The sequence below is a fragment of the Brassica napus genome, chromosome C3, assembly GCF_020379485.1.
Source record: "Brassica napus cultivar Da-Ae chromosome C3, Da-Ae, whole genome shotgun sequence".
NCBI classification, from domain to species: Eukaryota; Viridiplantae; Streptophyta; class Magnoliopsida; order Brassicales; family Brassicaceae; genus Brassica; species Brassica napus.
Window position 1 is genome coordinate 19,567,732 of NC_063446.1, and position 13,956 is coordinate 19,581,687.

The 13,956-nt window shown below is 35.9% G+C and overlaps 1 protein-coding gene across 1 annotated transcript; it reads left to right on the top strand.

Annotated features, from left to right (window-relative positions):
• Positions 1-1,752: 1,752 nt before the first annotated feature.
• Positions 1,753-12,569, top strand: LOC106388532 (protein DMR6-LIKE OXYGENASE 1). The gene is made up of 3 exons (XM_013828624.3): positions 1,753-2,044; positions 11,491-12,060; positions 12,133-12,569. The coding sequence occupies exons 1-3, from the start codon at positions 1,817-1,819 to the stop codon at positions 12,385-12,387; spliced, it is 1,053 nt and encodes a 350-aa protein (XP_013684078.2). The 5' UTR covers positions 1,753-1,816; the 3' UTR covers positions 12,388-12,569.
• Positions 12,570-13,956: the final 1,387 nt, after the last annotated feature.

Sequence of the window (13,956 nt, forward strand, 5' to 3'; positions counted from 1 at the left end):
AATTTTAATAATTATTATACACACTAAACAACAACTAAAAATTATAAAATTTAAAATATTTTATTAATACAATATTTTATATTAATTTGAAAAAATAGCCGTTCAAGTTCTAAAAAAGAAAAAATATTTTATGTAATTTATAAATAGTTTATTAATTATATTTAAGTATAATACTTCAAAATAAAATAATTTAAAACATGGTAATATTTTTATTTTAAATAACAACCACTATGTTTCGATAAATTTTAATGGTAATTTTAAAATATTTTATTACTATTTTTTATTATTTTAAAAAAATGTATTGCTTATTTTATGAAAAAAAATAAGAATACAACAAAACCAAAATCTAAAAACTAAAAACCAAAAACCAAAATCAAAAGCTGAAAATTAAAAACCAAAACTAAAAGTTAAAAACCAAAAACCAAAAACCAAAATCTAAACCCAAAATCTAAAACCAAAAACTAAAACCAAAAACTAATAGAAACAATCATCACCTTAAAAACAAAATACGAATAACATTTTGTTTTGCTTTTTGCTGTTACTAGTGATTTAAACTTCTGTGCCACATAACCAAATTTTGAGCATTGAACAAAAATATAACAAAAACGACAAAAAAAACTAAACTATAACATTTTATGGTAGTCTACCATTGGTAGAATGAGTACCCAAAGAGACAAAACAAATAACAAATAGAAAAAAAAACAATATAAAAATAAAGCTAGTCAAATGATGATCTCCAATCCATATAAAACCTTCTCTGGCTTTGAATGTATAGTTTTATATGGTAATAACAAATTATCCTTTTTCAAAAAAAAAAATTATCTGGTATTATTTATTGTCATTATTTATCGTGGTCAGTCGTTAGATTTTCACTTTCGGATTGAAGGATAAGGTTTTAAATTATTTTCATTACAATAATTTTAGTCATAGTTGGTTTCTGCAAACGTTTTAAATGGTAAGAATGCATGCTTCTTGTTTGTAGTTTCTGAATACTAGTTTTCTGGATATCTCCCGTTTAATAACACAAAACAAAAGATGAAAGACCAATCAATACCACTTTTTTATTCATTTCCTGAATTATATATACATACCATTTAAAAATTATATATATAAATCTTAATTTTCTGAATTATAGAGATGAAAGACAAATCAATACCACGTTTTATTCATTTCTATGAACAATATTAAATTATTAACAAATGGCAACATATTTGCTTTAAGCGTTTACTTTAAAGTATGATTCGCATGATTTGCAGCTCAAATGGCTCGTCAACGAGCTACCGTGCTTCACGCGTTGTATATTGGCAAGTCAATGAAACCAACCGTAATCTACACGTTGTATGTCACGTGTTCATACGTTTCTCCATTAAGGATTTGTGAGGCCCCTCCTTAAGTGAAAACCGGACTAGGGTTTAGGGTCAATGTTATTTGAAGAATAAATTGAAACCCAACCATTACAAAAAAAAAAACTATTGTTTTTTATAGAGTTAATATACAAGAGAGGTCGAGCAAGCATATGGCCAAAATAGCAACATTTTTATCATAGAAAATAAAGTAAATACGATAATTGCATACCCCTCACCACATACGAATTGTACAAGTGTTACTTTTATAATGTGAACGTCGTGTATAGCATAGCGGCTACCATCATATGGAAGGTGACGTCATATTTCTGACATCACACCTGGATGATGGTGAGATGATATGTACACATCAACACGCACTACACGTTATTTATTATATAGGCTATCATCTCTGTGACTTTAGGTGTCATATCTAGTTCTCGAACTTAGCAAAGATCAATTCATACCCAATTATGGCAGCTCCTTTAACATCAAAGCCCTTAGTGTCCGATTTCTCATCCTCCGTTAGTCATATCCCTTCAACGTACGTCCGACCCATCTCTGACCGACCAAAATTGTCACAGGCAGAGACTTCCGGTGATACTATTCCTCTGATCGATCTTCGAGATCTCCATGGACCCAATCGAGCCGAGATTATGCGTCAAATTGCTCATGCATGTTCCACTCATGGCTTCTTCCAGGTAACTCCGGTCTAGTAGTGTTTCTTCTTCAAATTCACTCGGATTAATTTCTCTGCTTTATCGCAAAACACTATGCGACGCTGTTCTTTTTTTTTCTGTTGGTCAAAATTTATCATCTTAAGCTACGTGTAGAGGCGTGGGGTTGATTACATAAGGTTTTAGGGCGTGAATTCAAAGAGATTCTGGTTCAGTTACTCATTCATCTGACGAGTCGTCGGCTAGACCCTGGTCACCGATTGAAATTAGGAAACGAAAAATTAATGATTCTTCTAATTTTCATTACTTGAAGTTTGGAAGTCCCCAAAACCTATAAAGTAATAACCACTAACATTTAAAATATAAATAACTAAAGTTTTCGACTAAAACTTTAAACCATCAAACTGGTATATTCGTCACATTAAACTCTTCATTTGACAATATTTTTTGCCGCCATTGTTAACCTCTAATACACAAAAAGGTATCGTTTGGATTATTTAAAACGGTCTCGTTTTGAAATATCATATGTGATATATTTTAAAACAAGCGATAAAATCCAAAATAGATTTGGGAAATTAGGATTTATCGCTGTAGGGAGAGGGATAACAAAGGTGATCTGATTTTCGAAGAAATTTTTTAGATCACCTTTTTTATCTAACGAGTTAGTGCTCTAACAATCTTATTTCACTCTACCGAATTAGTGCTCTCACAACATCCTTTAAGTACATAATCTCTTCTTTGTTCCCTTGAATGGTATCTCTCACCTCTAACAACGCTAGATGTTGCCATCCACATACCAAAGCTTGGATAATCTACGTCCTTTACAAATGTAGAACCTACGTCAATCTACCCAAGCTTGGATAATCCTTGCTAGCCCCTTTTCATCTTGTATTCAATCGTTGAAAAGGGCTTACAGCTGTGAGTACCGCCACCTGAGTTTGAATCCCAGCCACTGGGGAATTAACATTTCGGCATCGCCACGGACGGAGGACCGACACGTGGCGACACGTGGCAACACGTGACTAGTCTGGATCACTTCTGTGAGACCAGTATACTTCTGTATAATTCAAAAAAAAAAATCGTTGAAAAGGTTGCAATTTGAGTCATTCGTGTCTTTACAACAAAAGAGTTTGCATTCCCAAAACTTCGGTCTCTCATATTATTTCAACACAAAACACTCATCTTACTATTGAAGATAAGATCTCACATTTGAAATATCAAAAGAGATTTAAAAAATATATAAAGGATGGCCATTCTATTTACTGCCAATCAGTTTTATATTGGAAACCCATGAAATCAGAGCGGACTCATATCCCGATCCATTAATTCAGTGGCATGATCATCCCACGAATTGTTGGCTCAAGGAAGGCTTATTTTCTTTTAGATAACTTGAAAATAACATTATTTTGAGGAGCTATGATGGATTATGTCGAGATTAATGGTTATACACATCATTATCTCGATAGAAGGTGTGAAGATAAAATCTCAATTTAAGTATTATATAAGAGAATTGGACCACTACATTTACCGCAACATACAACTAATCCGAGTGAATTTCAGAAACACTAGACCGGAGTTACCTGGAAGAAGCCATAAGTGGAACATGCATGAGCAATTGGACGGATAATTCCGGCTCGATTAATTGGGCAATTTGACGGGCTCAAATTTTCCTTGCAAATGGAAAATTTTAACGTGACAAATGCTAACTTCATGATTACAATTTTAATGATTTTTATAAAAATTATTTACGTACTTAACATATGTCAAAATAATAAAATAATCTGAAAAATAAAAATATCATAATTATAAAATCATAAATTTATTTACTTAACATATGTCAAAATAATAAAATAATCTGAAAAATAAAAATATCATAATTATAAAAATCATAAATTTATATTAAATACTGATAACGTTATTAATTTGAAAAAAAAAATGTTAAGTAATAAAAATGGAAAAAGATAACTTATGTCTTTTATAATACACTACGTTTACTGTGTTCCAAATTCACCACTATTTTTATTGCAATAAAATATGTTTGTTTCAATTTTATACAATGTATTTACAGCGTAAAATTTCAGTAGGACGCTGGCGGAGGGTCTTAGGAGTAAGACCTGAAATTTGTTTATTGTTTATGCATAACTGAAGTTGATAAAAAAAAAAGTTTATGCACAACCGAAGATACATTTTTGGAAACTTGTTTTCGTTTTGTTAAAAAAACATCAAGATAAACAAAAACAATAAGAAGTGCCGGGATGGAAGGCCTCGTGGAGATTAGTCTGGGCTTACCGCCTGGAAACCTCACGGTCATCAAAACAAAAAAAGAAGTGTTTCAAAAAAAAACAAAAACAATAAGTTAAACTGAATAGTTGGCCGTCTACCCCAGAAATACATGTCCTTTCTGTTGACCCGTTCTTCAACCGATTAGGTTAGAAATTATAGTACAATGTATTTTTACTATTATGTCATTTAAAAATTTTCAAATGAAATATTAGGGCCCACGCAGTGTGGATATCCAGAACAAATGAAGAAAATAGATTTTTTCAGAGTCAAAATAATGTACCCACCGGACTCTTTCTTTACCTTATACTATATTTTTATCCGCGTTCGAACGTAAGAAATTTATTTTTTATATACACTTTTGTAAAACCTAGTTTATGTGTTTTGAATTTAAAAATGACACAATTATAAGTATTAATTTTTAGTTAGAAGTTGATAGTTTATGATTTGTTTTGAAATATGTGTGTTTAGTGCTTATACAAAATATGTAAATTACTTATTTTGTTTTCAATAGAAAGTTATTTAAATATGTTATGGATGTTGTGTCGTTTTGGTTTTGGGTCTTTTAGTGGGTTCATCGCGTTAAACAGAAAGACAATGAGAATGAGTCGGCCTGGTCAGAGCCCACTCGTTTACGAGCTTATGCTGAGTTGGATAAAGTTTGTTATGTGTGGGATCCGAGAGTAACAAACTTTGTCGTCTTCGTTTTAAAGACATTTTGAAGCGATACAAAGTTTTGATCTGAAATAGAGAGAAGAAAAGCGAGATATTGTGAGAGACGATTACAGAGAGTCCTCCTCGTCGTAGTCGCTGGGATAGTCTTCCCTGGTGTACGTATTGTGTAGAAGCTTGTAATAGCTGCACAAAAGAAAATGATATCAATCTCGGTATCTTATTCCTTATTGTATCATACTGATCAATAGTGGAAAAGCTTGAGAGTTTAGATCTCTCCCCAGACATAGGCAACGAAGTTTGGGTAAACAATTTGCGTGTGTTCTTTATTGCTTTAGATTGAACACAAACAAAATCGAATCAAGCGTGTAATCGATTGAATTAGAATGGTTAGGATTAATCAGAATTGAATCTCGGTTCTTAACATTTGGTATCAGAGCCAGGTTCTCAGCTCTGAGATTCTGGATCTAATTTATGGTGTTTTTGTTGCGTGCTATTGTGGTTCAGTGATTGTTGACATATTTCGATGGAGTCAGTTCATACGAGATTCGAGATGGAGAAGTTTGATGAATCTGGTGATTTCGGGATGTGGAAGTTTAAGATGCTGATGCAGCTTAAACTACAAGGTCTTGGTAACGTTCTAAACAAAGAAGTTGTCAAGGATACTAAGGTTGAAGAAGACTCGAGCTCTAAGACTGAAGAAGTGACTAAGAAAGATCCTCTCGCCAAGAAGAAGGATACTCGAGCGAGAAATTTGATCTGTTCAAGCTTAACCAATATGGTTCTGCGAAAAGTCATGAAAGAAACAACAGCTTTGGGAGTTTGGAAAGCTCTAGAGGGAGACTATCAAACTAAGACTCTCCCTAACCGGATCTATTTGAAGCCAAGCTTTGCAAGCTATAAAATAGTGGAGAGTAAAAGTATTGAAGGAAATCTAGACATGTTCCTAAAGCTTTTTGATGATCTTGCGAGCTTGAACATTTATGTTACTGATGAGGATCAAGTTATTCAGATCCTTACTAGTCTTCCTCCACAGCACGATTCTCTTGTTCATACTCTAAAGTATGGCAATGGAAAGGAAACGTTGACAGTCAAAGAGGTGACCATGTCTGCTTATGCTAAAAAAGTTGAGTTGAAAGAGAAAGGCTTAACTGGGAGGTCAAGATCAAATGCAGAGGGTCTAGTAGTTACTAGAGGAAGAAACGATAAATAGTGGTGGAGGTTATGGAAAGAGACAATCAAAGAGTAAAGATCACAGGTTGAAGTCTAGACTGAAGAATTCATCTAAGCCAAAAGAGTGTTGGAGCTGCGGTATGGAAGGGCATTTCAAGCATGACTGTCCCAAAAGGAAGGATAAGAACTATGAGACAACAAATGTTGCTCATGAGAAAGAACATCCTATGATCCTTACTGCAAGCGTTCAAGAAACTAAAGATGAGTGGGTATTGGACTCAGGATGTTCTTTTCACATAACTCCCACTAAACACGTGTTGTTTGACCTTGAAGAGTTGGAAGGATGAAAGGTCCTCATGGGAAACAACCCCACCAGTGAAGTCAAGGGAATTGGAAAGCTCAAGATAGTGAATCATGATTAGTCTACTGTGATCCTAACAGACGTCAGGTACATGCCTAATATGGGAAGAAATCTGATTTCCTATGGTCAGTTAGAAAAGCATGGTTGCAACTATGAGGGAAGTGGCTACCATGTTACATTCTTCAAACAAGGAAAGAAAGTCTTATCTGGTTGTTATAAAGATGGGTTGTACTATCTTCAAGGAGTTGTGGCCAGTGCAGAAGCTTCAGTTGCAAGAGCAGAGGTGAGTATGACTAATATCTGGCATTTTAGACTCGGTCATATGAGTTTGAAAAATATGAACTTGCTGGTTAAGAAGGGCAATCTTGATACCAAGGAATTGCACATGTTAATTTTCTATGAAAAATGTGTTCTAGGGAAATCTCATCAACAACCAATTCCTACTGCCAAACACAACTCAGAGTCTGTTCTAGATTACATTCACTCAGATCTTTGGGGATCTCCTGCTAATGAAGAAAGCTTATCAGATTGCAGATATTTCTTGGCAATGATTGATGATTACTCGAAGAAAATCTGGATAAGGTTTCTACGGTTCAAAGATGAAGTGTATGCAAACATGATTGAATGGAAAGCTCAAGTTGAGAATCAGACAGGAAAGAAGATCAAGTGCTTACACACTGATAATGGATTGGAATTCAGCAATGTGTTAATGGATGGTAATAAGCGGCACAAGACGTGTGCTTATACTCCACAACAAAACGGTGTTGCGGAGAGGATGAATAGAACTATTGTGGATAAGATCAGATGTATGCTTGCTGAATCAGGTTTCGAGAAGAAGTTCTGGGCAGAAGCTGCCTCCATTGCAGTTTACTTGATCAACAGAACTCCTAGTGCTGCTATAGAGTTCAAGATACCAGAAGAAGTATGGTCAGGGAATATGGTGGAATATGGACATCTGAGAAGATTTGGTTGTGTGGCTTATGTCCATACGGTTCAAGCCAAGATGAGTCATAGAGCAGTGAAAGACATCTTCATGGGTTATCCGCAAGGTACTAAGGGTTATCGTGTGTGGCTTCCGAAATCAGGAAAGTCAACAATCAGTAGAAACGTGGTGTTTGATGAAGATAAGCTTTATTGAAAGTCAAAAGAAGAGAAGTTGAAGGGTAAAAAGAAAGTTACTTTCAGTTTTGATTTGATTCAAGGACCTTCAAGTGCAGCTTAAGGTGGAGCTTCTTCATCATCTTCAGAGTCTAGTGATAGTTATGGTTATGAGTCAGGACAAGAAGTTGAGAGACAGGACGGTTCTTCGTCCACTGAGAGTCTTGATGGTTATCTTCTGGTACGTGACAGAGTTAGAAGAACTTACAAACTTCCAACAATCTTTGAAAGCGGAGACTTTGTTGCTTATGCACTAAGTTGTGCTAGGGATAGTGAAGTTTCTGAGCCAAAGACTTATGCAGTAGCTAGAATGAGAAAATATTGGGATAAGTGGAAGCATCTATGGGATATGAGAAGACTTCTTTCGATAAGAATGGTACTTGGGATGTTGTTAATCGACCTCAGAGGACAATTGGTTCGAAATGGATTTACAAGCACAAAGAAGGAATTCCAAGAGTTGAGGATCCTAGATACAAGTCTAGACTGATCGCCAAGGGTTTCACACAAGTAGAAGGAGTCGACTACAATGAGATATTTGCTGTAGTGGTTAAACATGTATCCATATGGATATTGTTGTCATTTGTTGTTAACTTTGAAACTGAACTAGAGCAAATGGATGTTAAGACGGCGTTCTTACATGGAAGTCTAGACGAGACCATCTACATGAAACAACCTGAGGGATTTTCAAGAAAGGAGATGAGGGAAAAGTCTGCTTGCTGAAGAAGTCTCTTTACGGGTTAAAGCAGTCTCTTCGCCAATGGAATTTGAGATTTGATGCTTTTATCAGGGAAAAAGGTTTCACAAGGTGCATCAAAGATCTGTGTGTTTACTTGAAGGGAAAAGGAGCTAAAGAAAGTATATATCTACTTCTTCATGTGGATGATATGCTTATTGCGGCTAAAAGACAAGAAGAAGGTATCAAAGCCCAAAGAAATTCTAAAGAAGGAATTTGAGATGAAGGACTTGAGACCAGCTACTCGGATACTTGGAATGGATATCACAAGAGACAAAGAAAATGGAATTCTAAAGCTATCTCTGGAAGGATATGTTAAACAAGTTCCGAAGACTTTTGGAATGAAAGATAACAAACCAGTTGTTACACCGGTTGGATCTCAATTCAAATTGAAGAGTTTGACTCCAGAGAAGTGGGAAAAGCAGAAATATTTGATGGATACAACTCCTTATGCGAGTGCAGTGGGGAGCTTGATGTATGCTATGATATGATCGGAACTAGACCAGACTATGATATGATCAGAACATTTGATGAAGGACTTGAGACCAGCTACTCGGATACTTGGAATGGATATCACCAGAGACAGAGAAAATGGAATTCTAAAGCTATCTCTGGAAGGATATGTTACACAAGTTCCGAAGACTTTCGGAATGAAAGATAGCAAACCAGTTGTTACACCGGTTGGATCTCAATTTAAATTGAAGAGTTTGACTCCAGAGAAGTGGGAAAAGCAGAAACATTTGATGGATACAACTCCTTATGCGAGTGCAGTGGGGAGCTTGATGTATGCTATGATATGATCGGAACTAGACCAGACTTGGGGTTTGCAGTTGGTCTAGTGAACAGGTTTCTGTCTAAACCAAGTCGAGAGCATTGGAAAGCTGTTAAATGGGTTATGCGGTATCTTCAGAGAGCTTCAAAAGTGTGTTTACATTTTACTAAGAATGATCAGTTCGAGATGGAGGGCTTTTGTGATTCTGATTACTCTACGGACCATGATAAGAGGAGATCAGTGATGGGTTATGTGTTTCAAGTAGGAGGGAACACAGTGAGTTGGAGATCTACTCTGCAGCATGTAGTACCTCTTTCTACTACAGAGGTTGAGTACATGGCTCTATCAGAAGCTACTAAGGAACAGTTATGGTTGAGAGAATTTTTTTGTGAATTGGGGTTACATTGCGACTCACAAAGTGCAATTTGCCTAGCTAAGAATGCAGTGCATCATGACAGAACTAAACATGTTGCAAACAAATTTCATTTCATCAGAGATATTGTGGATTTCGGCCTAGTCAAGATTCACAAGATACATACAACTCTCAATCCAACTGATTTGCTAACTAAAGGGTTACCTGAGAATGCGTTCAAGAAGTGTCTCGTAACGTTGGGGGTCACTGCCTGATCGCGCCAGAACGTACTCCGAGATGGTTATGTCGTTTAGTCGTCTTACCAGTGGAGTACATGAAAGGAAAAATAGCAAAAGTGTTAGTATTTTGCTCCTGGATAAACAACGACTTAACTGACAAAGGTGAAGAAGATTGGACACTTACGCAGGGGTTACAGGTGTTTCTCCAAAGAGGTTCATATGTTCATTATCTGGAAGAAATCAGTAAAAGCATGTCAAGGTTTCTGGTTATCAATTTTGGTTGAATCAGAACCAAGAAGGAAAGCGACTTACAGATTTTTAGAGTAGTATGTTGCTGTTGAGGTTCAATGGGATTCGTCGGAGTCGTGTTCGATTGATTCGGGTCAGTGATGTTCTGAGGAACAACTGGTGGATCTGGGAACTTGAAATCTTCAGGGAGAATCAGAGTTGGAGATCTTGGCACATCAGGATTGATGATGAGAAGATCTAGACTTGGAATTCGAGCTGGTTCAGGACTAGGGGATTTCAGTGGTGGTGGTAATTGCTTGTCATTGGATTCACAGTGTCTGGTGGAGTTATTGAGACAATGTGGAGGTGTTTCATACATGGTTTCAGGTTGTCGGAGCGAGTGAGCTTTCGGCGGGATTCATTACATTTGACCTAAAACGTCAAGGTGGAGATTTGTGGATGCTGTGTCATTTTGGTCTTGGGCCTTTAACTGGGCCCATCGCGTTAAGAAAAAAGACAATGAGAATGAGCCGGCCTGGTCAGAGCCCACTCGTTTACGAGCTTATGCTGAGCTAGATAAAGTTTGTTACGTGTGGGACCTGAGAGTAACAAATTTTGTCGTCTTCGTTTTAAAGGCATTTGGAGGCGATGCAGCGTTTTAATCCGAAACAGAGAGAAGAAAAGCGAGATATTGTGAGAGAAGATTACAGTTGGGAGAGAAAGATCGTGATCGAGATAGAGAGATCATGAAGTGTTCATAGCTCTTGAGATCCAAGCTCTTTCTCCGGTTCAGGCTACTAGTCTTCGGCATCAGAAGGCTCAGAGGAGGACAAAGAGTCGTCCTCGTCGTAGCCGCTGTGATAGTCTTCTCCGGTGTACATCTTGTAATAGCTGCACAAAAACAAATGATATCAATCTCGGTATCTTATTCCTTATTGTATCATACTGATCAATAGTGGAAAAACTTGAGAGTTTCGATCTCTCCCCAGACAGTAGGCAACGAAGTCTGGGTAAACAATTTACGTGTGTTCTTTATTGTTTTTGATTGAACACAAACGAAATCGAATCAAGCGCGTAATCGATTGAACTAAAACGGTTAGGATTGATCAAAATTGAATCTCGGTTCTTTAACATATGTGTGTTTAGTGCTTATACAGAGACTCAGAGCATTCAATAGATTTTGGTTTCGAATTAAGCTAGACAAGGAAATAGAAACCAAAAAGAAAACAGTAAATTAAGGTCCAATGAGGATGAATAAGCATAATAGTGCGGCTAATATAAAAGTGATCATATACCGTTTGACGTCGTCCCGGGTCAAACATATTCAAGGCATATCAACACGTTCCAACCATTATAGACGATATTAACACACATCCAAAATAAAACTGAAGTGAAATCTGATTTCAAAATTTATTTTGTTTTTGCTGCTTTGTGTTTATTTTGTTTTTTTTTTAACTTCAATTACACTGTTTCAACTTTATCTTGTTTTTGGTGTGTTCAAGATCAAGAATCATGGAGTACCGGAGACAACCGTCAATAAAATGCTAGCCGTAGCAAGAGAGTTTTTCCATCAACCGGAGAGCGAAAGGATGAAACATTACTCGGCAGATTCAACAAAGACTACGAGAGTCTCCACCAGTTTCAATGTCAGCACTGACAAAATCTTGAACTGGAGAGACTACCTTCGACTCCATTGCTTTCCTATCCAAGATTTCATCAACGAGTGGCCCGAAAATCCAGTCTCTTTCAAAGAGATCACAGCCGAATACGCCACAAGCGTTAGAGCCTTGGTCTTGAGACTTCTGGAGGCAATATCTGAGAGCTTAGGACTTGAAAGGGACCATATAAGCAATAGATTAGGCACACACGCTCAACACATGGCCTTTAACTACTATCCTCCGTGTCCTGAGCCCGAGCTAACTTACGGACTTCCCGGCCATAAAGACCCAACGGCTATCACTGTCCTTCTTCAGGACCAAGTCTCTGGTTTGCAAGTCTTTAAGGATGATGAGTGGGTAGCTGTTTATCCTATCCCCAACACTTTCATTGTCAATATTGGTGACCAAATGCAGGTTAGAACGATCTAGATTCTTCTGTTTTCTCAATCTGTTGTGCTAAATTGTGTTTTATATTTTTCCTACAAGGTCATAAGCAATGAAAGATACAAGAGTGTGCTTCACAGAGCTGTCGTGAACACCGAGAAGGAGCGGTTATCGATTCCAACATTCTATTTTCCATCTACAGATGCAGTGATTTCTCCAGCACAGGAGCTGATCGATGGACAAACCTCCCCTGCTGTTTACAAAAGCTTTCCGTTTGTTGAGTATTGGGACAAGTTTTGGGACAGATCTCTCGCTACTGCGAGCTGTCTCGACGCTTTCAGAGCTTCAACAACCTAACGAGTGTCTGTCTACTGGTCCTTTAGTAATTGTACGTCAATTCAAAACTCCTCTGTAAGCGATTTATGTAATAAGGATGGTTTCATACATAAGAGAGAGAGAGCCTGTTTGGCAACAGAGTCTGCTCTAGTATTGTATGAGACCTAAGTTTACGTATGAAACCTAAGTTTATTTGAATGAAATATTTGCTTCACAAAAAAAAAAAAAGGATGGTTCAAGAACAGTTTTGTTTCTAAAGAATAATAGCAAATCTGCTTGAATAATGAAACAAACTTCCACCACTAGATGGTTTCCTGATAATAACTTCAACCGGTTATTTAATAAAAATTATATTTTTAATTTTTGGTTCATTAATTTTTTTAAAGCTAGTATAAACTAGCTTTTAATTTATTTATTTTTCTTCAGTCTGATTATATTCAGATTTAGTTTAACTTAATAGCACTAATTTTATATTTTGAAATAATAATTTATCCACTTTACATTTAATTTTAAAATAAAATTTTATTAAATTTTAGGTTTTTGGGTTTTATTTAAAAATATCTATCTCATGAAAAATATTAATTAACCTAACAAATCGACAGCTCAATTAAATTACTAAATTGCAACTAAATTTTAAATTGGTTAAGTAATTTGAAAATTGATTAGTCTTATTCTTACATTGACATTGAATAATAAATTTAAATATAACTTTAAAATATTTAACTATTTACGAAAAATTGACTGGTTGTCTTAGTTTTGTATATTTTAAAAATTAATTATAAAAAATTATAAATATTTTTTTAAAAAAATATCTTTGAAATAATAATCTTAGAATACTACAATATTTATAAAAAACTTGTCAAAATATAAATATCTTTAATGAGTTTTCCATGTTAAAATATTTTTAATATTATAAATCATAAAATTTAGAGAACTTGTTTTATTTACATATGGTATATTTTAAAATTTCAGAAACATGAGAAATATATAGAAAAAGTTATTCATGAAGTATATCGTTTTTCAAAAATTCAGTCTCGGATAATTGATGAACAAACTCTTCCCGAACTAAACTATGTATACCACTACAAGAAAACAGGAAGATTCTGACGGCCGAAATCGTCGGAATAGACCGATTCCGACGAATTTCCGACTAACCCGTCCGTCGGTATCGTTTCGTCGGAAAAAAAAATTCGTCGAAATTTCGTCAGAACTTCCGACGACTTTCTGACGAATACCGAGAAACGTCATTCTGACGAACTTCCGACGATATTACGATGCGGATACACAAGACCAGAGTTCATCGGAAAACTACGTACCGACGAAGAACGTTCGTCGGACAATTCCGATGTAGAGTGTTCCTCGGTTTATTCCGACGAACTTTGGGCGTCGGAAATTACCGACGGACCACGTTGGTCGGAATATACCGACGAACCACGTTCGTCGGTATATTCCGACGGAAATGTGGTTTGTCGGTAAATTCCGACGGATATATGTCCGTCGGTATATTCCGACGACCATTGTCCGTCGGTATATACCCATTTTTTTTTACAAATCAATTTTGCATTTTTATATATTTTTTGATATTAATAA

What these genes read in the sequence shown, in the direction of transcription:
- LOC106388532 (XM_013828624.3), top strand. Translation starts at nt 1,817, where the DNA reads ATGGCAGCTCCTTTAACATCAAAGCCCTTAGTGTCCGATTTCTCATCC. An exon ending in CCACTCATGGCTTCTTCCAG is followed by an intron (nt 2,045 to 11,490) that starts GTAACTCCGGTC and finishes GGTGTGTTCAAG; the next exon opens with ATCAAGAATCATGGAGTACC. An exon ending in ATATTGGTGACCAAATGCAG is followed by an intron (nt 12,061 to 12,132) that starts GTTAGAACGATC and finishes TTTTCCTACAAG; the next exon opens with GTCATAAGCAATGAAAGATA.